The sequence below is a fragment of the Nyctereutes procyonoides genome, unplaced genomic scaffold (assembly GCF_905146905.1).
Source record: "Nyctereutes procyonoides isolate TBG_1078 unplaced genomic scaffold, NYPRO_anot_genome, whole genome shotgun sequence".
NCBI lineage: Eukaryota > Metazoa > Chordata > Mammalia > Carnivora > Canidae > Nyctereutes > Nyctereutes procyonoides.
Window position 1 is genome coordinate 184,903 of NW_026575034.1, and position 27,568 is coordinate 212,470.

Genomic DNA, 27,568 nt, shown 5'->3' on the forward strand with positions numbered 1-27,568 from the left:
TAAATTATAATATTAATATAATATGTAATTATATATATTGTGTCATATTATATTACAGTATAAAACTCTCCTCCCATTTTGGGAATAGGTTTTTTTTTTAAGATTTTATTTATTTATTCATGACAGACACAGAGAGAGGGGGGCAGGGCAGAGACACAGGCAGAGGGAGAAGCAGGCTCCATGCAGGGAGCCCGACCTGGGACTCGATCCCAGGTCTCCAGGATCACACCTGGAGATGTGACGCTACATCTCCAGGCCGAAGGTAACACTAAACTGCTGGGCCACTGGGGCTGCCTTGGGAACAGGTTTTGAGTGAAACTAGTGAGTATCATGAAATATCACTCCCAAAATTATGGTTTATGGCAAAAGGACTTTTGAGGATATAAGTAATATTACTAGGAGTTGATTTGGGGTTAATCAAGGGGAGACTATCCCAACAGCCGTGACCTAATCACACAAGCCCCTTATATCTAGGTCTAGAAGTCAAAGCTGCCATGTTGTAGAGAGGGCCACGTGGCCATGGATGGTGGTGGATGGCCTCCTAGAGGCTTCCAGTTGACAGCCAGCCAGAACATGGCACCTCATTCCCAACATCATTAGGAACTAAACTCTCTCAACACCCTGAATGAGCTTAGAAGATAACCCCATGTCCAAGATGATTAGCAGCCCTGGCCCATACCTGATGTCAGGCACATGAGACCCTGGGTGGGGCACCCAATCCCACCATGCTCAACTCTGGACCCAAGGAAACTATGAGATAATCCATTTGGATTGTGTTAAAACAGGAAATTGGTAATAATGTATGTGTTCTGGAGTGATAGGAAACAAATGCCAATCATATGCTAGTACTGAAAAGCAGACCATAAGTTTTAAAAGATTGAAATAAAACAATTTCCCTGAACAAAGTGGAATTAAATGAGAAATCAATAGGAGAACAATATTATAGAATCCCCTACATAACTGTAAATTTAAATCACTCACTTCTCAATTGACAATGGGTTGAAGAAATAAAAAAAAGGAAATTGGGAAAAAAATTTAAGTTGAATAAAACACAAAATGCATCAAAATATATGAGAGACGGCTAATACCAGATCTAGAGGAAAATGTATAGCTTTAAGTGCTTATATCAGAAACAAAAATGTCTCAAATCAAAGCCCCCTCCTATGAAACTAGAAAAAAAAGAAGAGGAAAAAAATCCAAAGTAAGCAGAAATAAGGAAATAATTAAGGCTAGAGTGAAAAAATCAAGGAACAATAAATAAATCAATTAATAATAAATAAATAATTAATTAAATGAAAATAAATAAATAAAGAAGAAAAAATCAAGGAACAGAAAAATAATAAAGAAAGCTCAATGAAACTAAAAGTTGATTCTTTTAAAATACCAGCAAAATTGAAATAAAATGAGAGAGAAGATACACATTATGAAAATCAGTCATGGGGGCACCTGAGTGGCTCAGTGGTTGAGCATCTACCTTTACCTCAAGGCATGATCCTGAGTCTTAGGATCGAGTTCCACACCGGGCTCCCCACAGGGAGCCTGACCTGTTTTTGATAGGAAATCCCAACAAAATACCTCAGGGCCAGGAAGCCCCAGGTTGTGGCGGTGGCTGGACTTCTCATGGGCGGCTTGTCGTGCGGGCCTGCTATGTACCTAGCCCCAGAAGCACACATTCCGTGATGTCCCTGAAGCCACAGGCAAATCACTAGTCACGCTGTTACCAATAAAGAATGCTGACAAGCTGGCACAAACCACCCAGAAACTCCTCAGATCCGCAGTTACAATGCGTGGAATCCATGTGTTCACGCCTGGACTAAGGGTCAGTCCTTGCAGGGACTCCTGTGGAGCAGCCCAGGCTGTTCAGGCTTCTTGAAATTAAACCTGACAACACAACCAGGCATTTCGACAGACTTCATTGGACTAATTACTGCTCGTGTGGTCTTGGATCAATGCTCAGCTTTCCTTTTTTTTTTTTTAATTCTAAAATACAGATAATAAGTAGATCTTTGTGTCATGTAAGGACTGGAAAAAGAAATTCTGAGTGCCATTCACTCTACCTCTCTCTGATGTCTGAGATAAAGGAAAGGAATCATTTTCATCCTTCAAACGTGTAGTCTCAGCAAGGAGAGAAAAGCATGTGGTACAGGAAAGAGGCCAGGGTTTGAAGTGATCTCCTTTGATGGGGACACCTTGAGAACATCACTAGAACCAGAATAGAAGTATTAATACAAACAGACTTCAGGGAGTTTGAGTCTAAATAAAAGAATCAGGTGAAGACAAATATGATGGAATATGTACCATCAGAAGAGGTCAGGAAGCTGTTAAAATATCTCTGTTTCTGAGTGTGGTAGATTTTGATCATCTTCCAATAATATTAGGGCCAGCTTATCTCTACTGGCCTTCTACGTAAGCTGAAGTGGAATTAAAGACGCCTAGAGTAGCAGTTCTACGGTAACCATCGTCCTCCCCAGCCGAGGGCAGGGGGCGAGTGTGGAAGAGATGAAACACGAGGTTGCAAACCAGGATAGCGTGCTACCTGAACCCCCAGCGGCCCACGATAGACCCCAAGGTAGGCACAGCGCATTTTCGGGTTTATACACTCCGGTGGAAATTGGCAATGATTCTGTGCTTGAGTCTGGGTCCGGCATGTACAATAATCCTTGGATTGGGAGCAGATCCAAGCTGAGAGAGTGAGGATCTGGGGAGGCGAGCAGGGAGCAGAAAATTCCTTCTCTGCCGATGAGGCAGGTGTTCTGTGTCGGTATTTTCTTATTATTATTTGTTTGGTAAGAGCAATGCTGTTACGAACACCTCACCTCCTGCCCAGAGTCAACAGGCAGATTTCTGCCTCATTTGGTTCATGTTACAAGACACAAATAAATAAATCTTTGTAGACAGAGCTGAAGTCCCAGCCCTGAGCTGCTGGCCCCCTTTCTTCCCTCCCGCGCTCAGAGATCATCTTTATTTTTCCCTTCTTTTCCATGTAAAAATTTTACCACATGCATATGCACTCAAACACAGGTTAGGGCAGTGTCCTGTTTTAAAATTGGAGTGTTGAAAAGTAAGATTATCTTCTTCCCTGGAAGCTAAATATGCCCTTTTCTTAAACTCTGAAATAAACTGAGAGAAAGGTTTTCACAGAGGCAAATGTACGCTATGGAGTCAAGAGTAATTTAGAAAGTTTCTAGAGTAATGTGTCACCCTAGACATCCTTTGCAACAAAATTCATATTTTACCCATAAAAATATTACCTGTTTTTGTTTTAGAATTTCAGCAATCAATTCTAATCTTCCTTTAATTGTTTATCATTCGTTCATTTAAAAAGTAAAGGTTATTCTCTCATTACATGCCAAGCAATGAACTGGATGCTAAAGAAACAAAGAAAAAGATAAAGAAAATCTTATATTACCAGGATGTCAGCGTCAGAAAAAGATTTGCTACTACTTTTCATATTTAGCTTCAAATATTTTGTAACTATTTGATTTAATCTTTAGAACAGAAGTGTTTCAGTGAGGGTGTTGTAACCTAATAATCCAAGTATTTCTAGTGACAATGAAAACAGAGAAAGCCTTTTTGGCATGAATTTTGGGGTGTGTAACACATATTATATAATCCTTAAGTTTTGATACACTAATCCCACAAAAGGAAATTTTATAAATGTAAACATTAAATGGATATTTATTTACAATAACAAAAATGTCACTTAAATATATGGCATCTTGGGAGTGCTTGATAAATTATACCATTAGCCTTTTTATCAGATATTGTGCAAATATACGAGTGATGATTAGAAGACACTTGGAGAGATTTTTTTAAAAGATTTATTTATTTATTCATGAGAGACAGACTGAAAGAGAGAGAGACAGAGACACAGGCAGCGGGAGAAGCAGGCTCCATGCAGGGAGCCCGATGTGGGACTGCAATCCTGGGTCCTGGGATCACGACCTGAGCTGGAGGCAGGCGCCCAACCGCTAAGCCACACAGGGATCCCTTGGAGAGATTTTTAAGATATAATCCTAAGTGTGGGCTCAGCAGTTTAGTGCTGCTTTCGGCCCAGGGCATGATCCTAGAGACCCGGGATCGAGTCCCACGTCAGGTTCCCTGCATGGAGCCTGCTTCCCCTCTGCCAGGGTCTCTGCCTCTCTCTGTGTCTCTCATAGCTAACTAACTAACTAACTAACTAACTAACTAACTAACTAACTAAATCTTTTAAAAAAAGATATAATCCTAAGTGAAAAAGATTAGAGATAAACATGTGCCTAAACCATAATTAAGCTCTCAAAACCATTTATATATATCAAGAAATACTGGGATGGAATGAAGACAAATGTTGCTAGCTGTGTGCGGCTAGTATAACCATGTGAATTTTTCTCTATTTTTCAAAATCTTATAATGGATTTATTATGTTAAGTACATAAAAATGGTCTAGTTTGGGGGTGCCTGGGTATCTCAGCCAGTGAAGCATCTGACTTGATTTTGGCTCAGGTCATGATCTCAGGGTGCTGAGAGGGACCACCGCCCTCTGGCCGCTCTGTGCTGGGCGAGGAGCCTGCTTAAGATCCTGTCCCTCCCTCCTCCCCGCCCCCTCACCACTGGCACACATGCTCTCCCTTCCTTTGATTCCTGGAAGCGATAACGAAACTTCCCACCCCAGGGGCACCCACTTACCTGTCCCTGCCTGTCTCCCACTACTCTGCTCCAGAACCCCACATTCCACTCTTCCATCCTGCGGGACCTCAGAACCCACCCTCCCAGGCCTCACTTAAGGGTTGCCTATCATCTCCCTTCAGATAGATTTTTTTGAGAGCCAGAGTAACACGCTTTACAGGTGCACACAATCTGCCAGTGTCTTGTATTCCTCTGAAATAAAACCCTCTCAGGACCAGGAAGCACGAGGCTGCCTTCTTTGAAATGCCTCCCAGAAACGTTTGCAGTATTTTGCGCGCTGAGAGTCATGGGGCTTACCGAAGACTTCTGACTGCATGTGGTCTTTTGCAGAATGAGCAGTGTTGTTGGTATGGATGAGTTTGTGGAGGGCATTTCAACAAATGAAATTCAAAGCACGCAGGTGGGACAAGCAGATGCATCTGATTCTGTTCGGCATCGACCCAGCAAGCTGCACGATTTCCTTAAAAAGAATCTGCATTCCCTGGGTGTAAGTTATCTTTAGTCCTGTAGATATTTGGGGGTGAGTATGGAAAAGTAAGTGGTCTATAATTTTATTTGGGATGAATTATTTTATGCCAGTTCATAAGATTAGGGGATAAATGAGAGAGGAAAATATATCTGGGAGTACCTTTAGGTCAGATGTTTTGGTGTGAAGGTGTTCCGGGCTCCCAGACATCAAATGGAATGTTTTTCCCAAAAATAATATCCCCGTGAGGTAATGTCCATTCACAGAGCTTGGCAAACCGACAGAATTTCTTTGGATTTCACTCCTCCAGGGATTATTTTTAAGAGCCAATCAAGATGGGAAAGATCAAGTGTGATTCATATGTCATCTTGCAATTGAGGGAAAGAAGACTCTAATGTAGAGTTTCTACTTCACCCCAATCTTCTATGTTTTCTTCCTCCAGGTAGCTCAGATCATGATTGGCCTGAAATGCTTCTTGTTTGGAATCATTGAGATTTTTTTTTACTGGCACTCTAATCACAGAGGTCTCTTATTCTGCTTTTATATTGGCTACCCATTCTGGGGTGCAGCATCTGTGAGTATATCTGTTGGAACTACTTTGGATATCAAAGAAGTTATTTAGAAATTATAAATAACGGAAAATACCTTTAATTAGTTTATCCTCTCTTTTTATAGATAATAGCTGAGACTCTTTAGTAGAGGCGCTGTGCCAAGTAGGTAGGGAATTTGTAGGAGAGAAGGTGACAAAAATAGCCTCAGGACCAATCACAAGTACTTGTCAAAACTTAAAAATGCTCTTGAGTCCCATGCTCCCTTCTCTGAAGGGAGGAATCATTCTTCACTGAGATGGTCCAGGGATGCTTTAGAAAGCAAATGAATCTTTAGGATGTTTGGACAGATTAGGATGGGGGTGTGTAGGGAAGGGTCATTCTTCCCATCCAGCTTTGTCACAATTAATGTCATCTCGAGCTCTTGCCTCCCCTTCTTTCCACATCAATATTCCCATTTTCCCAAAATAGACTCAGATTCAACTGGTTTCGATTCAATTGTTTGTTCTTTAGGAATACTCTGTCAGAATATGTGTATCGACTGGGAAAGGTGAGGGTCCAGGTTAGATCATCCAGGGTGGAGGTGGCTGATGCGGATGGGAAACAGCTCCCCATTAACGTCTTCCCTATCTTATGAACAGTTCATTGTATCTGGATCTTTGACCATCTCATGTACGAAAAAACAAACAAAATTTCTGGTGAGTATCCTTTTCCGTTTTGCTCAATTAACAAGTTAATAAGAACAGTCGACTCTGACTCTGTGCACAAAGCCAAAGCAACACAGAATTTAGATATTTCAGTCTATTTCGTTGACTATCTTGCAACTTATTTTTCAACGATCTATTACTTCTTTAGAACATGAAGTATGTGCTTAGCTTTTTGAAGAGGAAAAATCCAACTGTCTGAATGTTCACAAACATTTTTAAAAAAAATCTCCTGGTAAGAATCAAAGTAAGGAAGTCTTTACATATAGATCCTGTTGCAGTGGTTGAAGAGATACGTTTTGCAAGGCTGAAAGGGAGGGATGGTACATGTTGTGGGTGTGTATCAGGGAGCTGCTAATTCAGGGTGGACATAGTAAAGATCCCCCCTGCAAGCGATATTGGAACAAATATAATCCCCATCGTGTTGGCTCCGTCCATGGACTTTCATTTCGGGGGGACCAGTTATTTTCTTCTCTCCCATGAGGTGGGGCGGATTGCCAGCAAATGGCTTTGGTGACGAAGGAAATGGAATTGCCTGTGAAGGATGGCCTGCACTAGCCCAGGGAGCCAAGGTGTGCCTCAAGCACCTTACAGAAGATGTAGGTGCAAATACCAATGGCCCTGAGTATTTCTATTACATGCACTATTCTCTTGCAGATTGGAGTCAGTATGGGAGCTCACATTATCAGCACGCTACTTTCAAGCACTGGGCTAATTCTTCTCTTCGTGAATTTAATTGATGTATTCTTATTTGAATGCTCAGAGTTACGTGAGTGTTCATTGGTTAAATCTTATATAACCGTAAGTACTATTTTGTTGGGTATTTTCACATGCGATGCTTGTTTTCAGTTACATTAGTTTCCAGGGCCTGAAGTCTACCATGAAGTTTCTAAGTGTTGAAAATAGGGGAAAAGAGAAACAAACAAATGTCATCATGAATTTTGTTAAAAACAAAACAAAACAAACCCCTGGTTTTAGAACTGCAGAATTAGGTGTGCATGTTGTTCGAAAAACACATACTCTTATCATTTCAAATTCTCTCTCTTTTCTGGGTACACTGATCTATGAACAGTCTGCCCAAAGAATAGAAACTTGATCTGGAACATGAGTTGAGAATCAGCTTGTGGGTTCAAATGAGTTAAATTAAAAATGTAAATTATAATTAAAATCATACAAAATTTGGGAGCTGGTCTGTGTCCTTTTAATGTTAATTTAAAAGATCAATAATTTTGGTAAACCCATCCTTTCTGTGAGTAAAGTTGAATCACTTGATGTGTGATTATGTGTACGTGTGTGTGTGTGTGTGTGAGAGTGAGTGAGAGAGAGAGAGAGAGAGAGAGAGAGAGACTCTGGTGTGTTCACAGTTAGTGTTTGTCTACGACATGTGGCAAAATGGTAGCAGGAGTAACTAGTTCTAGCATGTGAAGGGAGTTCTTCTGCAGAGCCTCACCACTTAGAATTCCCATAATTCATATTTGTTTCTGTAGGAGTTTACATATGGGAGCTCAGGGAAGCAGGGCTTGGGTCAGATGCAATCTTCTGTCTGAACAGAATGTGCAGACCTTGGGTAGGAAGTGCATCGTTCTGCAAAATATCCGCCAACCCTCGTCCCTGGGCAGCCAGGATGGGAATGTCACTCACAGGCTGAAGCTGGTTGGTGAAATCTAAATTCTTGCTCTTCTTCTCTTCCATAGAGTATTGTGATCCTTCAAATGATAGCGACTTGTGCGCAGATCTTCATTTCCTTCTCACTCTGTGGGCTCACTTACACCACGAATGGCAGTGAGATCAGCCTGGTGAGTAGCCTTGTTTTACTGGGAAGGTGGGGAAGCATTTGAAGCACCTCAGAGAATCCTAGGCTAATTGTCCATTCCAATCTCTGGTTGAATACAGAGTTGGCAAAACCACCACAACAAAACAGCCCCAAACTCTCTTAATGGGAAGGTGTGGGAGCGGGTGGGTTTAGAGGACAGGGGCCCTGTGTTACACTCACCAGCCATTCTGTCTCCACCTATTCCCTTGTAGATACATTTCATTCCTAGTGAGTTACACAGTCAGTTTCCCTAATTCCATTACACATTCAATTTCTTATCCATTCATCTAGAATATACTGAACACAGGATCCCTGGGGGGCTCAGCAGTTTAGCACCTGCCTTGGGCCCAGGACGTGACCCTGGGGTCCCGGGATCGAGTTCTGCATTGGGCTCCCTGCATGGAGCCTGCTTCTCCCTCTGCCTGCGTCTCTGCCACTCTCTCTCTCTCTCTCTGTGTCTCTCATGAATAAATAAATAAAATCTTTAAAAAAATAAAATAAAATATACTGAACATGTATTGTATTTAATGTGTTGTGAGGTAAGGAAACAGTGTCCTTAGCCATGTCTTCAACTAGTGAAAGTCTGATGGATAAAGTAAACACTTAATGAGAAAAGTAGCAATCAAATAAGAAATACAATAGTTTTAGGAACACATAACTGTAATTTCAATATTACTTCTGCACCTCATAATTGTCCATGTCATCCCATCAATCATATACACCCTGACATGTTCACGTGCTCATGCACACATGCATACTCGTGTGTTTATGTAGTCTCCCACAGAGCCACATGCCATGTAGATTCTGTGAAGCCCTCATAAATGGTTGGCCTCACTACACCCCAAATTTATCATACTGATATTTCTGTTTGCATGTCCGTAGGACAAAGGAGAGGGACATACCTCACTGTGTTCATGGATAGCATTTTTTTAAAGATTTTATTTACTTATTTGAGGGAGAGCATGAGTGGGAGAGCAGCAGAGGGAGACTCCCCACTGAGCAGGGAGCCTGAGGTGGGGCTCCATCCCAGGGCCCCGGGACCATGACCTGAGCCAAAGGCAGACACTTAACTGACTGAGCCACCCAGGTGTTCATGGATAACATTTTATTCTTTACGGAATGACCCTTTTCTTACTCCTCAAATGCCTGGTGATGCTGGCATGGATTGTTGGTACATAAATGTCTAAAAAGATCACTGAAAGAAGTTTTTTAGAGTGGTTCCAGACATGGCTGGAATTGCCTTCTCTCTCCCTAGGCTGTCATGAAAACATTTGCTGGCCAGGGTGTCTCAGCTTCGACACTATTTACATAATGACATTTTGTAATGAGTAATTTGAATAATTAATTGTTGTGCAGGGTATGATCTGTGCCTGGTAGGATGTTTATTAGCAACTATCCACTAGATATCAACGATTTCCCCCACCCCTCATTCTGACAACCAAAATGTCTTCAGACATTGCTAAATCTCCCCAGAGGTGCATGGTGGGGGGAGGGGGTGCATGTAAGAGCACCACTAGCTGAGAATCAGGGGGCTACATAGAGCATTGCAGAGAGAAGCTGACATGATCAGACAAAAATCATTGAAAATTTAGTTGAAATAATTGTAGATGCTATGATGTCATATTTCTAGGTTTCTGCACTGAGTTGCTTGATCAGAACACATTCTGAAGATCCTTATCAAGACTTATTGACTCAACCTCAAACTTATGAAGACTTAGTGCTGCAAGATATAGATCCTGTTCACTCTGATCCATGAGACACCGTCATAACATTCTTTACCACATGAATGCATCTTGGATCCATGATATCAATCAAAGACAGATTTTTTTTATAGGAATCTCCTACAAATACCGTCCTCCCTATGTTTTCATTATGCAATTTCACACACACACACACACAATTAGCAGATATGTGTGCTTTACTTTATAGTTGACCAATAAATCCTAGTATTAACACTCCGTAGATTAATAGATCTCTCTTCATTTGGATGACCTATTACCACTTTTCAGCAAATTTTAGTTCTTAGGTCTCACAGAGGAATTTGTTATTACCCACTTGCTTCTTCCTAGAAACTGTACTTCCTTCTTGGTTGACAGTTTATACAAGTAAAAAAATTTTGTACAAATAGTTTGGATAAGTAGTGGCATACCATCTGGCATTGGGGCCAATCTAAGTTCCTTTGACTGTTGAATGTACCAGCTCCTCCTTCTCATGTCAAGGTGAACTTGGGAAAATATAGAAGGTTACAAAGTGCGTATTACCACACTCTAATGTATAACATGATAAAAATCAAATGCAACTTCATTATTATCTGAATGCCAAGTTAGTCACCCTACCACTCAATGATTTTTTAAAAAGTAATGTTGCTTTCTTCTTGGTGATGATGTGTCACAGTGTTTTTAATTTTTTTTAATAAGTCACTATCTAGGGTTTGGTTTCTCAATGGTAGGTTTGGATATTAGGATTTCAGTGTATATTAAAAAAAATAGAAGCCACTGACTGGGAGAAAATATTTATAAAGCATATATTTGGCAATAGTCATATAGCCAGAATATGTAAAGAACTCTAAAAACTCAGTAGCAAAATAGCAAACAATCCAAGTAATACATGTGCAAAATAATTGAGCAGAGAAGACACAGAGATTACAAATAAGTCCATGACCAGACACTCAATATCATTATTTGTTAGGAAATTCACATTAAAACCATACTGGGATTTCTCTATACACTCCTATTAGAATGGCTAAAGTGAAAAAGGTTGATCAAAACCAGTATTAGCAAGAACATGGAGAATAGAAACCCCCCCACACAGCTGGTGGGGATGTGAAATGATCCAATCACGCTGGAAAACACTGTGGAAGTTCCTTAAAAATTCAAACACATACTGATCAGCCAATGGTCCTCTCTTGGGTAAATACCCAGGAGAAACCAAGGTATCTGTTAATACAAGGGCTTGTACACAAATGTTAATAGCGGCTGAATTTGTGATAGTCCTCACGTGGAAACACTTCCAGTGTCTGTTAACAAGTAAATGAATAAACAGATTGGACATACCCAGACAGTGGAATACTACCACCAAGCAATAAAAAGGAAGGAACTGTCCATAGACAATGTGACATGGATGACTCCAGTGTAGTATGCCAAGTGAAAGGAGAAGACAGAAAAAGTACAGGCCACATGATTCCATTTTTATGAAGTTCCAAATGGCAAACTAATTTAGAGCAATAAAAAGCAGGTCAATGGTGTATGGGAATGGGGATGAAGGCAAGGAGGGTCAGGGAACTTTTGGGGAGTGACATTTATGTTCATTTTCTTGAATGTGATGGTGGCTCATTATTATATATCTGAAAAAACTTTTCTTTTTGTTAAGATTTTTATTTATTTGAGAGAGAAAGAGAGCATGAGTGGAGGGGAGAGGCAGAGGGAGAGGCAAAATCAGACTCCCTGCTGATCAGAGAGCCAGGTGTGGGACTTGATCCTAGGACCTAGAATCATGACCTGACTGAGCCACCCAGGTGCCCCTTAAGTCAAAACTTTTCAAATTGTAATTTCAAAAGAACTACAGTGTTTTATATGCCAGTTATACCTCAATAAAGAGTTTCATTTTTTTTAAGAGTTTCATTTTTTTAAAGACATTATGAACAGGACTGAAGACAACTCCTTCAGAAGGCAGAGGCCAGAAGATGGCTAGATGGCTAGATGAGGAAGACCCAGGTCTTCAGACAATTTTCCTAGCCACCGTTACTCTCACGAGAATCCATGCTTTCTTTACACAAATTCGTGACTCACCCCTTGTCACTTGTAAAACTAAGAACATGCTCTTTCCTGGCATGTGAAACAGTATTCTAATCTGCTTGGAAAATCTCAAAAAGTATGGTTTCAGGCTCCAGGTCTTCCTACTACTAGACCCAGATTGCTCAGTCTTAATGTTTCTAGCTTTCCAGGGTAGAGGTTATATCAGGTTGTAAGCCACCCAGTCCCTGATCTAGAGGGTGAAGTCTTATCATACCTAGCTTTAGTTCCCCAGGTTCATTTCATGTTAGAGGAAGAACAGCTATTCTACAAATTTCCATACAGCAGAGAGGAACTATCTCTGCCCCAAGACTATTCACTGTGTGGGTCTCTGCTAAGCACATTACTGACTCTCCAAGAGAGTGAGAAGTGGAATTTAGCTTGATTGTCTCTCCAGCCCTGCAATGGATAGATGACACACACTGTTTTCAAATCTTCCGTGTTTTTTAGTGAAGATGAAGTATCCTGGAAGGTTCCCCTTTAGGGCCTAATCTGATTAGGAGTATCAGATGGATACATAAGATTGTTTAACTCTCACGAGCCATCTCTCATGCCATCCTTCAGCTACGGGCCATTTCACAATCAAGTGAACAGGCCGTACTAATCTTAGATATCTTCTATCTTTGAGTGTTCTTCAAACTAGGACCGATTTTCAGCCTTGGTCCTCAAGAAATCTGATCTTTTATAGAGTTTAAAAGATAGAGTGGCAACTCAATTAAAAGTAACACACACCATTAATCAGAGGCTCCAGTGAGTTACAGTTCATTTTAAAAATTAATTTTCTAAAATAAGAAAATGTTTCAAAATAAAAATTACTAGAGAAAACAAAAACAAACAAACCAAAAAAACAAAGGGCCATTTCTAGCATTCTGGAGATCAAGTGAGTATTCCTTAAGAGATGATAATTAATATTATCAATAATATTAGTACAGGCCAAGATTCTTCCAAAGCACTGTAAATTATTAAATTATTTAATCCTTACACCTCTTATTTGAGGACAGTGCCTATAAACAATGCTTTTACCAATTGGGCACATGAAACCCAGAGATGTTAAGTGCCTCGCACAAAGTCTTCAGGAAGCAGAAACTGATGTGATGAGGATAGGCCCTGAAACAGATGCATGGAAGTCTAACACCTCACGTGTAATGGAAATTCATTTCTCAGGTATGTAACTATTCACACTGGGGGCCCCTGGCCAGAGCAGCTCTCCCCACTGGTGTGATCTGGTGACCCTGACTTCTTCAGTCTGTCTCTGTCATCCCTCAAAACCCTATCCACACGTGTAGTAAACTATATGGAGGCCACCAGGAGAGTCCTTGTGCCAGACCTGGCATGCCTCATTGTCAGTAATGTTACAAATGTGGTCACAGCAGAGAACCACCTGCAGCAGATGCTAAAGTGTAGTCAAACTCTGTGTCCAGAATGGAAAACCAAACAGACTCCGGGCAAGAGCTGGTTCCCTCTGCCACCTGTAATTCTGGTTGCAAAATTACCCACTGGCACCCTTCCCTCCCACTCTCAACACAAACTCACTCCTGTCATCAAAGGACACAGCTCTATCCTGTCAATGTACCTGTCTTAAACACTAGGCTCTCTCAGGGTTCTCAGATGATCTACTTCATCTGTTCCAGCTGGGGTTCCTCGCTGTCGGAGAGCTCTGAGCTTAACAGCAGCAGGAACAACAACAAAAAGGTGTATTTGCCATCACCTCCTACTCTAATTCATGTATATTCAAGGGTGGGAAACACCTGTAATAGCCCTTCCTCCTTCTGGGAGAGTCCAAGCATCTGAAGTCATGTCCACTCTCTCACACACAGAAGTAAGACTCTGACATCACTGCACCAAACCAGCATAAAAGTGCACCAGGCATTGCTCAGATCTGTCCCTCTCATTCCTCCTAGTATAAATTCCTTGGTTTTACCATTTCAACCTCTTCCTTTCTATCTCAAACCTCCAATTTGCATCAGCTGTCATTCTTAGGGCTTTGGATTCCTGTCTGGCTAGTTGCTGTTGCTGTCCTTCTTCTTCTTCTTCTTCTTCTTCTTCTTCTTCTTCTTCTTCTTCTTCTTCTTCTTTTCATTTATTTATTTGGGAGATAGAGAGAGAGAGCATGAGCAGGAGGGGCAGAGGCAGAGGGAGAGAAAAATCTTAGGAAGACTCTACACTGAGTGAAGAGCTGAACTTGGGCTCCATCTCATGACCCTGAGGTAGTGAGCTGAGCTGAAACCAAGGGTTGGATGCTTACCCCACTCGTTTCTTTACTAAGAAATTCCTTCCACATGTGATAGTTACTGTGATGGTTAATGTTGTGTCAACTTGGCTGGGCCACAGTACCCAAATATTTGTTCAAACCATTCTTTTAGAATCTTTGGATTCCCTGTGAAGGTATTTTTTAGATGAGATTAACATTAATATTGGGGGACTTGAGTTAAGCCAGTTATCCTCCATAATGTGGGTGGGCCTAGTCCAAGGAGTTGAAAGCCTTAATAGAAAAAAGACTGACTTCCCAAGAGAAAGAGGGAATTCTGCAAGCAGACTGCCTGTGGACTCAAAATGCAACATCATCTCTTTCCTGGGCTGGGTCACCAAGCTGTGGGCCTACCCTGCAGATTTTGGACTTGCTGTCCTCCATAATTATGTGAGCCAATTCTTTAAAATAAATCTCTCTCCTCTCTTGTTAGATATATAGATACAGGGGCACCTGGGTGGGTCAGTGGTTGAGCATCTGCCTTTGGCCCAGGACGTGACCCCAGGGTCCTGGGACTGAGTCCCACATCGAGCTCCCTGCATGGAGCTTGCTTATCCCCCTGTCTCTCTCTCTCTCCCTCTCTCTTTCTCTCTGTGTCTCTCATGAATAAATGGATAAAATCTTCTAAAAAAATAAGATATATACAGAAATAGTCACAAAAATCTCCTATTGGTTCTTTTATACTTTATGGGTACAACTATTCACCCCAGGACCATGCTATTACAAGCTAAACAGAAAGGTAGAAACCCTGTAAAACCCCTCTATAGAGCAGCAAAAGGGTAAGTCCATCCTCCATGCCCCTTTATCTGTGTGCATTATTCTGTGACCAAAGTATTAATTTTATTCTCTTTTTAGGGGTCCTGACTTAAGTGCCAAGTTTTGAGATTTGAGGGACACCCAGGAAATATTATTTATCTGTCTTCATCATGTTTCTAACCTCTTAGAAAATGATAAAGTAAAACAGGAGATCAGTAAATCTGATATTGGCAGAAGTGGCTTATAATTGGCGGCTTCTAGATTTTCCAGGAGTGTGTCTCAGAACAACACAGTCATGCAGTCATGGCAAGGCTGGGCCCATGTACTACATTTCTAAGCTCTGCAGCCAGTCCACTCTTCCAGAGGGAGCAATGACACTCTACATTGTGCCTGGTTCCTCCGCCCAAATTACCACCACACCATTTCTTCCTTTCTGCGGAAGTAGGAAGTGATGGACAAGAAAGAGGCCAGAAGTGTTGCTCTGGTGGAGCTCCCTCCCCATGGAAGGAAACATCCTAAGAGGAGAAAGAAACCCCCCAGGCACACCACACACACTAATAGTTACCCCTGTTCTATAGATGGGGAATTCGGGCTTAGCAAAGATAAGATCTGTTGTAGGCCACTCTTATGTAGTCATTCAAGCCTGACTCTATTGTGGGGGTATCTGTCCATGGACTATTCTTCACAAAATAACACCAGCTTATCCCAGGAAATAGAGAATTCCCTTTATGTCAATGAAATGTGAACTGAAACATTTAAGGAGGTGATACTTGCAAATACCCACATTCATTCTCATAAAGATCATGGGCGGGTGGATTTTTTTTTAAAGATTCTTATAACTGGACCACGTGAAGAAAATGGAAACAAAACCAAAAAGAAAAATAATGAAGAAATCTCAAATGTTAATTATCTTTTAGGCCTAATTATTCATTTTCAAAAATAATCAGAGTCCCCTCTCTCCTTGGTCTGAGCATCTCCCAATGGTGATAGGCCATACCCCTGTTCCTCTTCCTCTGACTGACATGTCCCTCCTTGGTCCACTTCGGGCCCTTCCTCATGTCATAATGGACTCATCGAGGTTGTCACATGGAGTTGTTGCTTAATAATGTTCCTAAGGATATACATACTCTTCTCTGTCTCTGAAAATGCGTGTGTGTATTTTACCCACCATGCTATAGATGATAGATGGGTGTGTGCATTGTTTCAATTGCTTGCTATCATTATCCTTGCTTTATTACTTTTAAAGATTTTATTTATTTATTTATTTATTTATTTATTTATTTATTTATTTATTTATGAGAGACACAGAGGGAGAGGCAGAGACACAGGCAGAGGGAGAAGCAGGCTCCCTGCAGGGAGACCAATGTGAGACTCGATCCTGGGACCACACCCTGAGCCTAAGGTAGATGCTCAACGACTGAGCCACTCAGGTGTCCCTTTCCTTGCTTTAAGATACCTTTCTGTGGAGCGCCTGTGTGGCTCAATTAAGCTAGTTTTAGCTCGGGTCATGATCTTGTTTCCGTGAGATTAAGTCCAGCATCGGACTCTGTGCTCAGTGTGGAGTGTGCTTCACGTTCTCTCTCGCTCTCCCTCCAGCTTGTTCTCTCTCACTCTCTCTCAAATAAATAAATAAAATATTTTTTAAAACCCCACCAAACGTTTTGGTGCCTGAGTCCTAGTGCACCTGTAGTCTATTGGGCATAGTAGGTCTATACCTAAGAGCACAAGAACTGGTTCTTAGGAAAATATGGTATGTAACTTATGAGAGAGCTTGAAATTGTTTTCCAAAGTGTTCTTTTAAATCACATGCCTCCTTCAAAATGAGAGTAAATGTTCACATTGATGTACATCTTAGCCAACAGCTGGTGTTATTAGGTTCTATAGTCGGCAGGAAGTTATACCCCGCTCTGGACCTAATTTACGTTTCCCTGAAAACTGATAAGGTGGGTTTTCTTGTGCTTTCTGGTTATCTGCGTGTCCTCCTCTGTGAAGTCCCTGTTAATATTTTTTGCCCTTTTCTATGTCTTTTTTTAAAAATTGACTCATTGTAGTCTGTAAAGACTCTGCACATTCAGGGCACCTGGGTGGCCCAGTCAGTTTAGCATATGTCTTCGGCTCAGGTCATGGTCCCAGGGTCCTGGGATCTAGCCCTGAATCAGGCTCCCTGCTCAGCAGGGACTCTGCTTCTCCCTCTCCCTCTGCCCATCCCTGCCCACCCCTGCCCATGCTCTCGCTTTCTCTCTCTCAAATAAATAATAAAATCTTAAAAAAGAAAGTTTCCATACATTAATCCTGTTGATGTTTTGTGTATTGCAATTATAACTTAGAAAGTTACTTCTTGATTTTTTGCTGTCTTTATATTTCTTCTTAACTGAGAAATTAATTTTGTACCAACTGTAAAAAGCATACTTTCAGGCAAGTTTTATGCATCTTGTTTGAGAAAATTTTCTATGCCTCAAGGTAGTAATAGGTCGTTCTACACTGCCTTCTAGACTTGTAATGACTTTCTTTTCTAAATTAATCCATTATTCTTGTAGAATTGCCTTTATTATGATGTGAATTATGAGTCCAATTTTACCTTTTCTCCCCTTTAAGATCACTTAAGATTATTGGTCTGGCATCGTTGATTTAAAGGATTATGGTTTCCCCCCGGGTCTACATCTGTATCATCTATCATTTATTAACTGGAAGAAAAGCCAGTGGCTCCTCAAACAGGACAAGTGACGATTGCTTCTTAAAGGATTGTTTACATCTGACTCTAAAATAGGGAAGGCACACCGGGGTGGCTCAGTCAGTTAAGCATCTGATTCTAGATTTTGGTGTAGGTTATGATCTCAGGGTCGTGAGGTCGAGCCCCATGCTGGGCTACAAGCTGGGCATGGAGCCTGCTTATAATTCTCTCTCTCTTTGCTCCACCCCCCCTCACCTCCCACCTTCTCTAAAAAAAATAATAAATATAAAATAAAATAAATAAAATAAAATAAATAAAATAAAATAGGAAGATTCTCTTGAATTGTCTTGAGCCCAATATAATCACATTCCCTGGCTCCAGCCCCTTTGAAGTCAGCAATGGTGGATCAGGCGTCTTTCACATCTCATCTCCGATGCTTCTTTCATGGTCACATCACCTTCATGACCACAGCCAGGAAAAGTTCTCTACTTTTAAGAACCCATATGATTATATTGGGCCTGAGAGACAACCCAGGATTAGCCGTCTTCATTCTTTTTGCAATGTCTGACTCCCATTTGCCATGTAATATGTTCAGTGGCTCTAGGAATCGGGGTCTAAATGGCTTTGTGGGGCTGTTATTCTGAATACCAAAATGCCTGTGTGAGTGTCATCGAGGAAACCAGGAAGAAAATACAGGTGATGCCTTGCTTGACACCGACTAAAGAATTCATTGTAGTAGAAACGTCCTGTATCTTCAGCCAGAGAGGAAGAACCAAAAAATGAGGAATGAGAACTAACTGGCGTGGATTTCTTTCTCTCCTGTGAAAGTTTGGGCACAACACAGACTGACCAAGAAAATCCGAACCGAACAACCTATTCCTATTTACGCACACTTGGGGACCTTAAATGACGATTTCATGACTCCTTGAAAAGTCGATAAATGGTATGATGGGGAATCAAACCAATAATCTCATCAGCAAATCAAAGAAGTGTTTAATATCCTGTGTTTTGTCACATATGAACCACAAGTATAGGAACCTAAGGACAGTCAGACGGGCGTGCCCGCGCAGGGTTAGCCGTGTGTGGTCAACAGCCCAACGAGGGAGAACACACAGGTCAAACCGACTGGAAATACCCAACCACCGGGGTCTACTGGAACGTGACCTCATCGTACACGTGTTCCAGAGACACTTCTGAGGGGCTGCCGTCATCGTTTGGTAAGAAAACCACCACCTGTGGAGAGACCAGAGCATTAGATTCTTGTAGTCCGTGGTGGGGCGCGGGGGTCCCATCCCACACTCTGAGGAGTGAGATTTCTCTCAGTGGCTTCTTTCTGAGGCCTGATACCTGGTACCTGGTGGGTCTTGCTTTAACTCTCTTTTCCTCACACCTCTTCATCAGTGACAGAAATGACCTTTCTACCAGACAAAGGGACTCTGCAGCGTCTAGGGACAGTTCTTTGGCCAAGTGTGGTTGGCCATTTCCCTCCCTCTCCACCTGGGCCACCTCCTTCAAAGATGATGAAGATTCATATGTGAGGGGCGCCTGGTGGCTCAGCAGTGGAGCCCGCTTCTCAAGGCATGACTCCAGGGTCCCGGGATCGAGTCCCCCATCGGCTCCGCAGGGAGCCTGCTTCTCCCTTTGCCTCCCTCCTTCTGCCTCTGCCTCTCTCTGTGTCTCTTATGAATGAATGAATGAATAAATAAAGATAGATAGATAGATAATCTTTAAAAAGAAGATTTATATATGAAACAGCATTTTGCCCTTTCTCTTCCTAATCTGTCCCAAAAAAGAATAGAGGACACACACACACACACACACACACACACACACACACAAAGACACACACAGTCAGAGAGAGAGGGAGAGGGAGAAACCAAACAAGAACAACAACCTAGGGAGCCAGTGCGCTCACCTTGCTGACGGAGCAGGCGGCCCTACAGGCAGAGACAGCAAGGGCCAAGGCGGTGCAGCCTCCCCCCAGGGAGAGGAGCAGCATCCCCGTCAGCAGCCCCTGCGAATCAGATGTAGATGGCCACACGTCGTGGAGGACAGCCACGCAGGTGCTGTCAGAGCAAACCACGGGGTGGAGGCTGTGGCCAAGCTCACACCTGGTGCCAGTTCATCTAGTCACCAACACGAGCCCCTCTCCACCTCGCAGGGAGTCCTGAATTTTCTCCCAATATGAATATACCAAATAAACAGCTGGAAAGTGGGTTACTAGAATTCTCCCCGTCTACACACAGGCCCCGAGTGTCAGGTGAGCCAGGTGCGGCCACGCTGACCTTTGTTGCTTGTTTGCCCAGCTGCTCCCCACCTGCCAGGACTGTGCGGCCCCCCGGCTTGGCCCATCTCCCTTGGGGGTTAGCCCCCTGACCCCCTGACCTCTCCCCAGTGGTCGGGCCTCCCAAGCACACGCCCGCGCCCGGTCTCTCCAGCTGGCGTCCAGAGTCCCTCACCCTGGGCCCCCGGAGGGCCAGGCCCACCTGTTTCTTCTCAGGTAGTTTTTAAAATCATGAGACAAGTGCCCCTCAGAGAACTGAGCTCTTACGGAATTTCCCGCTCACCTACCACCCATCGGGGCCTTCAGACGTGAATCGTATCAAAAAGCTAACTTTTTCCTCAGGGCTCCTGGCAAGACGCAAAGGCCTAGAGCCCTTCATTTCAGGACGGTGTCCAGCATCTACATGACCCACGGGTGTGCTCAGGTCCACGCTGAGAGTTTACAGAGGAAAGTTCAGACAAAACCAGTGTAAGGGTTTCCGCTACGGGACCAGGCCGTACTCACCGTAAATACAGTTTCATAGGGAGACCTCCACATGGCGCTTTCATACATGTATATTTCTTCAGCAATTATCATACTTGTGCCAATGCCTGCTACGGTAGCACTGAGCGTGTTCATCCCCAGGCTGCCTTGGATCTGAAGAGGGAGGGAGGGAAGTTGTTGTAGACTCTTCTTGTCTTCCTCCCGGGTGAGCCTCACCAGTGAGGGGCACATTCAGGTCCTCCGAGTTGAATTTGGGAATTTACTCGGGGTCTTCCCCAGTCTGACAAAGAAGGGGGGGACCTGGCGTAGTTGAGGCTTTGGCTGTAGCACAGGGAGCTCGCTGCACATGCAACACGCAGACACAGGGCTAAGCCCTGCACCCTTCCCAAGCGCCGTGCTTCTAAGGACGCCCTCCAACAGGCCCTTCCTTAGACAACCGGCAGGTCCTATGCGCCTCAGCCTCGTAGCTGAGTAACTCCCTGTTCCACTAGACCTATCTGAGCCTCCAGAACGACACACTTACCAGACACTTGGTTACCTTTCTTCCAGCGGCGATGGACACCACTCCAGATATGAAGAACTGATCAAGGAGAGAGAGACGGCCCACTCAGGGCTTGCACCTGCACTTCCATCCTTCCAACATCCTCCTGGCTTCCCCCACTCCCCTGCCAAAATGGTCTACACCGTCCACCCGAGCTTAGGACCTAAACAGCAGTTCATGGCTTTTCGAGAGAGAAGGATGAAGTATCACAGACACCTGAAAAACTGCCAACACTGAAACAACCACGAATACTCACAGAGAGGGATCCCCACAGGTGATAGCCCATTTTAGTGGTCATGGAGTGTCCACCTTCATAGTCACGTGGAAAAGGACTGATTGTCACGCCCAGGCACAGCATTACCAGCCCAATCAGGATCTCAGCCACCTGGAGGGTGAAAGACATCATTGTGGGGCAGCTTCTCAGGAGGAAGGTTCTCTCATAGACCAGGGCACATTGACTTCTTTCCCACCTCCGAGACCCCAAGCTTGAGAAGATCTCCCAGGAAAATAACAGTCTACTGATTACGTCTTTTTCCTTGTCCAATGCAGGACATTGACATTCGTCTAAAACATTTTTTTTTCACGTAATTTCTACCTAAGTAGAGATAATTCCTTTTTATTCCAGTGGTGGACAGCTTCACAACATGTCTTTGCATTTCCTGAATCTGTAAGGTTAGTTTAGTTCGGGATGGCTCCATTTAGTCCACAACCATAGTCAATGATCTAGAGAATTGGGGTGTCATTGGGGTGTCATGAGGAAATCCCAGTCTCATCTCAGGAATGGTTCCTCTCCCCACAGACTGTGCTCTGATCTTGGGCCCACTCACCCCTAGGACCTGGGGCTGACCCTTCAGGAAGAGCAACAGACTCTTCTGCTGCTGGGAGGGCAAGACCCAGGTACTTGGTTCACGCAGTTGGGGTATATGCTCACTCTCAGGAAGATTTATTGTGTAGTCCCGGGCTGTCTCTGCCTCAAATGTTCCTTTGCTGCTGTTGACACCAGGAAAGAAAACACTTGTCAGCATAGATCCACATCGAAATGTCTACCTTGTTCAATAGCAAAATCCAGTGCAGCAAATTTTGTATCCTTGGGAAATGTATCATATTTTACTTCCATGTTTCGATTAGGGCATAATCCAGATTTTTCCCATACCTAGCCAAGCAGATAAATCTAGACTGAATTAAAGCTGCCTGTCCTCAGCAATGTGTACACAGTTATTGATCTTAGAGAGTCTAGCCCTGTCAGATTGAAACCCAATATTTACCTTTGTCCCTCATCTTCCCCAAGCAAAAGCAATTCCCATTTATAGCAAAATTTCAAGCAAGATTTTTCCATTCACAAATTTCCTCTAACTCAACCTACAGAGAGCCCCATAGTCTGGGCACTTGTATGCCTCCCACCTAGATTCTTTCTCAGAGTCAAAGCATGGGGCTAAGATGAGAAAAGGTTTCTTCCTACCTTTGCATCTCCTCAGAACACCACAAGTGGGTTATTTTCCCTTCTGGTGTGTGGTCTCTAATTTACGATATTCAAAGACGATGGTCTGCTCTGATGTACAGTGTGTGAAGAAAACATTCTCCAGCGTCCTGGTTTGGCCATTTGTTTCCTGTGACTTATCTCATTCTACTTGCCAAATGAGTATCTGTGATGTCTTAATCTTGGTAACGTATCCTGAAGATAATAACCTAACTCCACTTCTCACACACTATAGACTGTACCAAAGCGCTGTGCGTGTTCTCAACACTGGCTCCTCCCCACAGTCTGTGAGTACCAGACCCTCACCTTTCTGGGCCCACAGTATCCTGATTTTATGAATTTTCATAAATCAAAGCTTCGCTGAGGCCCTTTTTTAAATTAATGCTATTTTATGTTATCTTATATGATCAATGAAGTTGACTTGATGACATACCATGTTAAACTATGCGATACACTTTCCATATTAAACTTTCTAGTTGTAGAGGAAATTTTTAGCATAATCTATGTGACTTTCCTGGACTCGTAGCCCATGGTACACTTACACCTCACTAAATAAGAGTGGTGGTGTCCTTCTGCCCAGTTCTGTCCACTTCTAGCCAGATGCCCACAAAGGAATATTTCCTAGTTATCCATGGCATACGTGCCTGTGAAGAAGAGTGGTCATTTACGCAGGTTGAATCTCTCACAAATTCATCCCTTCTGCCCCTTAGTTGGTCCTCTTACAGGCTGGCACACTGATTCTCAAATACATCAACTTTACAACAATATCCAGCAGTATCTCCTCTATAAGAGTAAAAGTCCAAGGAGGATGATAGCTATGTGTTGGATTAAATATTTGGTCGATTCTCCTAAAGCCACGTGGTCCATGTAGGCTGATTTCCAGTGGTATCTCCTCCCCTGAGGAAGTGCTCTTTCTACTGTCCTCATGTGGGCTAGCAAGTCCTTTCCAATATGATAAGGTGCCATGGAGGACAGTTTTGTTTCTAGGCTATAACCCACACAGCAATCCCATAAGAACCCAACTTTCTCAGGCAAGGTGTGTTGTTCTGAGTCTAGTATTGACAAATGCCTCCACCTCAGTGTGAATCTTGTTATCACTATGCAGTTCTAGGGTTTTGTGCAATCTCAGCCCAACTACTAGGGCAATCACCTACAAATCCCTGGGGACACTCACCTGGGCCCAGTGAACCTCCCACAGATATCTTCCCTTTCCAAACCAGTGTTAGGGCTGGACCAACCCTTGTGGTTATCAGGACTGCGATATGCCCTGCAGCAGCAATCATTAGGAAAGACCTGGGAATTACACAGCACACTGGGGTCACGCAGCAAGGTCAAGGGTGGGAGAGAAGGAGAGAGCAGGGGCCTAGGGGTCTGTTTTTATTGGGAACGAGGGTGAGGACCTAGGGTTTGGGGGACTCTTTACTGGTGAATTTAAAAGAGCAGGAATTTAGAATACTAGGAAGAGAAAAAAACAAGTGGCCCAAATGATCAATGAGGGAAACCAAGACAGGGCTCTACTCCTAAGGAGTCGGTGGCAGAGATGGTCTGACTCTTCACCACGTGGCTGGCAGTGTGTTTATTCTAGATGGCTCTCTTGGAGGTGGTTGCCTCCTTGAAATGAATGTCTCTCAAAATCAAAACTTAAGGTGTCAGACACTTGCGTTACAAAAACAAAGAACTGTCAGGGCTGACACTACACCAGTGCATAAGAACTGTCCTCTGAGGGCAACTCTGGAGGCTCCATGCCTTTACCCACAGTGACAGGCTAAGTCACAAAGTCTGAAGCTCAAAAATTTGCTTCCACTTAGGGGTCAGTCATGTGCCGAAACATTCCTTTCTACTCGGTAGTATTTAGAATTAGTAATATGTCCCCTTATTGTCATATAAAGAAGCGATGTGAGTAATGATCTGCCAGGCTTCCCCTGTTATTTCTAGAAAGTATCTTAATTCTTACACACTGTTCTCTTGGGACTTCCTATCCCCTTGGTCACAGTTCTTTGCTACACAGACAGCTCCTTTAAAAAAATTATTGATTGATTGATTGATTGATTGATTTGAGAGAGAGAGAGAGAGAGAGAGAGAGAGAGAGAGAGACAGGCAGAGGGAGAAGCAGGCTCCATGCAGGGAGCCCAATGAGGGACTCGATCCCAGGACGCTGGGGTCACGGCCTGGTCCCAAGGCAGACGCTCAACCGCTGAGCCACCCAAGGATCCCTTACACATACAGGTCTTCAGTAGTAGGTGATTTTGATTTTGAGTAAATAAAAATCTTCTCGGGAGGTCACGGCGGCAGAAGGCTACCCAGAAAAAGCCAAACCTATCACCTCCTCTTTTTTTAGAGGTGAATCCTGAAGCCGGATCACTAACAATAACCGGGTAATGGGATCCTCAACTAATTTCTTATACCTTGTGCTCCCTGTCAGGCAGCTTTGGTCTGTCTTTCCCAAGTCCCACTCAGATCAAGGTGGGTGGGGAGTCATCCCGATGAGGAGAACCAAGACAAGAGAAATGCAGGTAAAATTAAATTTCCTTACAACTTGTGGCCCACTGATAAATACCTGAGACACACGGACTGTGACCATTCCTCAAGGAACTCACAGCGGCCCTAATGTTAATGCTCTGCTAGAGACCTAACAAACAAAACCACAAAACCTTATCTTGACAACAGCCAGACCTCCAGGGTCCTGTAAGTCTTCTTTAACACCGGGAAATTCCTTTAGAGACTTCTGTTATCTTTACTCCCTCCCAGCATAAAAATATATATAATATTTATATAAATATATATATAATATATAATCAGTTACACCTCACAATTCCAGCGCCCCTCTTTCTGCCCACGGGTCCTGTCCTTGTGATATAATTATTATAATAATTATATATAATTATTAGGCATCTTTTTGCACCAAAAATGTCTCAAGAATCCTTTCTTAACCATTGTGCTCAGTGACTCCACATCAGACCCACATCAGAACCACCATCCCGTTCCCATCATGTCTGCTCACTCTTTCTCTGTTCTTGCCTTTTTATCACAAAACTGTACCACTTCTCTTAAAAACTGATTAGTGGTTTCTAATAAAGCTGAACATGTGTTTTCTGAGACAAGTATCTGATTCAAGAGAAGATTTTTGATAATGAAGAACATTTTGAATCTGGTCAAGTCAGGAACCTTTTCGCAAAATGTGGAAAAGATAGAAAACAGTTCTACTTCTTTTTTCATGCTACCAAATTTCTTTACAGTTGTATTGCCAAATCTACAATAGCCCCGAATTTTGCCCTTTTTAAAAAGTCGATGTAAAGTTGGCACACAATGTTGTATTACCTTCAGGAGCAGAGCGTAGTGATGAAACACATCTGCCTGTTGCAGAGGAAGGAGAATTCTTCCTCTGACCTTCAAAGCTGGGCTAGGAATTCAAATTACATGACATAGATGAACAGGAGGGGGAAAAAAACCAGTTTCATCATGGGTGCAAGAGGTCCAACAACGAAATTGAGGCCCAAAGCAATGACCAAGGCAGGCAGTTTTTATATATTTAGACCAGGATGTTATCCATTTGGGAGGAATTTACAGGAGAAAGAAAAGTATTTAGGAGCTTTAATGAGTAAGGAATTCTAAGCAGAATATGGGCTGAGATAGTAGATTAGTAAAATGTAACAGGGTTTATTACTACAGTTTTCTCACCTTTAAAGAAGGCCCTTTCTCAGGTGATAAGGGTGTCTCTTCACTTCTTAGGACAGGGTGGGTATTTTTCCATATGGGAGATTTGTTTCCTGCTTCCAGAGGGCGAGGAGGGTCTCAGTGTCTTGGCGAAAACTGTTTACCAGGTTGTTTTGATTCAAAATAATCAGTGTGCCACTGTGGCTCACGTTGGGAGTGGCCTGCCCGAGCGTAGCTAGCCTGTCCCTATACGTGCTCCTCACACCCCATTGACCATACTCCAGACGCTGTGCCTTCCACTCCCGTGTCTCGGCCAGAACTGGAAGCCCGTGCCTCCCACTCCCCTTCACACGTGTTTCAATGTTACTTTGAATAAGCATAAGCCAGGATGCCAAGCACATCTGTTAAAGCAAATACAAGCTAAAAATAGAAGGATTAATTCGCCCCATTGAAAATGAGAGAAAAGACTTCCCTCGCCCTCCCTTTCTTGGAATATTTACTTTAGAAAACTAGTAAGTTCTTCCTCCACCTCACTGAAAGGTAGGTACGTCTTTCTGAGACAGGAAAACTAAAGGACTCCATAAAAATCTGCTTTTTGCTCCTTTTCCTGCTTCTATTCCTGCCAGGACCTGCACCTCCAGCCCACTCTATACGTGCCTCACAATGTAACTAACGTGGGTTCCTTCTTGTAAGGGACAAGGAGCTGATGATTTCCCTAGATTGGATCATCTAAGGAAAGATCAAGTGAGAATGATCGGACAAAGCCGTCATACGAGTCCTAGACCACTGGCACCAGACATCTCGATGCCAAGACCCCCTGGCTCTGTGGGATGACCTGTCCCCTTGCCTTTGTTCTAACCAGTTCCTGGATGCCTGAGAGGACACATACACCAGACCTTCATCCTCAGTAAAACCCTCAGACCCTGAACCTCGTTCTCCTTTTCCTTCCAAGTCTCCCAGACACTCCGTCTATATCTGCTCTCTCTACGTTCTCCGTAAACTCTGCTCTCACTTCCTGCTGGCTCACATTTGATTTTGATCCTTCAAGAAACCAAGGACCTTCTTGGCTGGTCTTGCAGGATCTCCTCTGCGTCACTGTACCCAATCTTCTAGCATCATCTTGGAAAGCTTAACCCAGGGGCACCTGGGCGGCTCAGACAGTTAAGACTCTGCCTTTGGCTCAGGTCATGATCCTGGGGTCTTGAGGTCCAGCCACCCATCCCTGTAGTGGGGAGTCTACTTCTCCCTGTCCCTCTGCCCCTACCCTCACCCCTTCATGCTACCTCTCCCTCTCCTTCCCCCCCCCCTCAAATAAATAAATAAAATCTTAAAAAAATAAAGAGAGGAGAGCTTAATATGTCTCTTGACAATTTTAAGACTCAGGAACGCCCTTCTCAAGGGCCTGGGATCCTTTCTTTGAGATAGAGTCATCAAGACAGTGCCCCTATCTCCCAATTTCTGTGG

The 27,568-nt window shown here is 43.2% G+C and overlaps 2 protein-coding genes across 5 annotated transcripts; one reads left to right on the forward strand and one right to left on the reverse strand.

Annotated features, from left to right (window-relative positions):
- The first annotated feature begins 2,452 nt into the window (after nucleotides 1–2,452).
- Nucleotides 2,453–10,153, forward strand: LOC129505033 (high affinity immunoglobulin epsilon receptor subunit beta-like). Of its 2 annotated transcripts, none has more exons than XM_055317961.1 (7): nucleotides 2,453–2,569; nucleotides 4,999–5,155; nucleotides 5,577–5,708; nucleotides 6,324–6,380; nucleotides 7,044–7,187; nucleotides 8,081–8,182; nucleotides 9,830–10,153. In XM_055317961.1, the coding sequence occupies exons 2-7, from the start codon at nucleotides 5,000–5,002 to the stop codon at nucleotides 9,953–9,955; spliced, it is 717 nt and encodes a 238-aa protein (XP_055173936.1). In that variant the 5' UTR covers nucleotides 2,453–2,569; nucleotide 4,999; the 3' UTR covers nucleotides 9,956–10,153. The 2 variants fall into 2 exon arrangements, with proteins under 2 accessions (XP_055173936.1, XP_055173937.1); XM_055317962.1 differs by lacking the exon at nucleotides 9,830–10,153 and adding an exon at nucleotides 8,491–8,626.
- An 8,517-nt stretch (nucleotides 10,154–18,670) lies between these two features.
- On the reverse strand, nucleotides 18,671–22,581 carry LOC129505022 (membrane-spanning 4-domains subfamily A member 4A-like). Of its 3 annotated transcripts, none has more exons than XM_055317951.1 (7): nucleotides 22,433–22,581; nucleotides 21,801–21,960; nucleotides 21,230–21,358; nucleotides 20,956–21,012; nucleotides 20,454–20,585; nucleotides 19,581–19,679; nucleotides 18,671–18,898 (listed from the first exon to the last, which is right to left on the reverse strand). In XM_055317951.1, exons 1-7 carry the CDS (start codon nucleotides 22,438–22,440, stop codon nucleotides 18,815–18,817), a joined length of 669 nt encoding a protein of 222 aa, XP_055173926.1. In that variant the 5' UTR covers nucleotides 22,441–22,581; the 3' UTR covers nucleotides 18,671–18,814. The 3 variants fall into 3 exon arrangements, with proteins under 3 accessions (XP_055173926.1, XP_055173925.1, XP_055173924.1); XM_055317950.1 differs by having other exon boundaries at nucleotides 21,801–21,963; XM_055317949.1 differs by having other exon boundaries at nucleotides 21,801–22,060.
- Between the last annotated feature and the right edge of the window lie 4,987 nt (nucleotides 22,582–27,568).

Bases quoted from the DNA above. Each gene is read 5' to 3' on its own strand.
- LOC129505033 (XM_055317961.1), top strand. From the start codon at position 5,000: ATGAGCAGTGTTGTTGGTATGGATGAGTTTGTGGAGGGCATTTCAACA. The intron at 5,156-5,576 runs GTAAGTTATCTT...TTCTTCCTCCAG, and splicing joins AGAATCTGCATTCCCTGGGT to GTAGCTCAGATCATGATTGG. The intron at 5,709-6,323 runs GTGAGTATATCT...TCTTATGAACAG, and splicing joins CATTCTGGGGTGCAGCATCT to TTCATTGTATCTGGATCTTT.
- LOC129505022 (XM_055317949.1), bottom strand. From the start codon at position 21,998: ATGCTGACAAGTGTTTTCTTTCCTGGTGTCAACAGCAGCAAAGGAACA. The intron at 20,586-20,955 runs GTAAGTGTGTCG...CTCCCTCTTCAG, and splicing joins GAAAGGTAACCAAGTGTCTG to ATCCAAGGCAGCCTGGGGAT. The intron at 18,899-19,580 runs GTGAGCGCACTG...GTCTCTCCACAG, and splicing joins CCGCCTGCTCCGTCAGCAAG to GTGGTGGTTTTCTTACCAAA.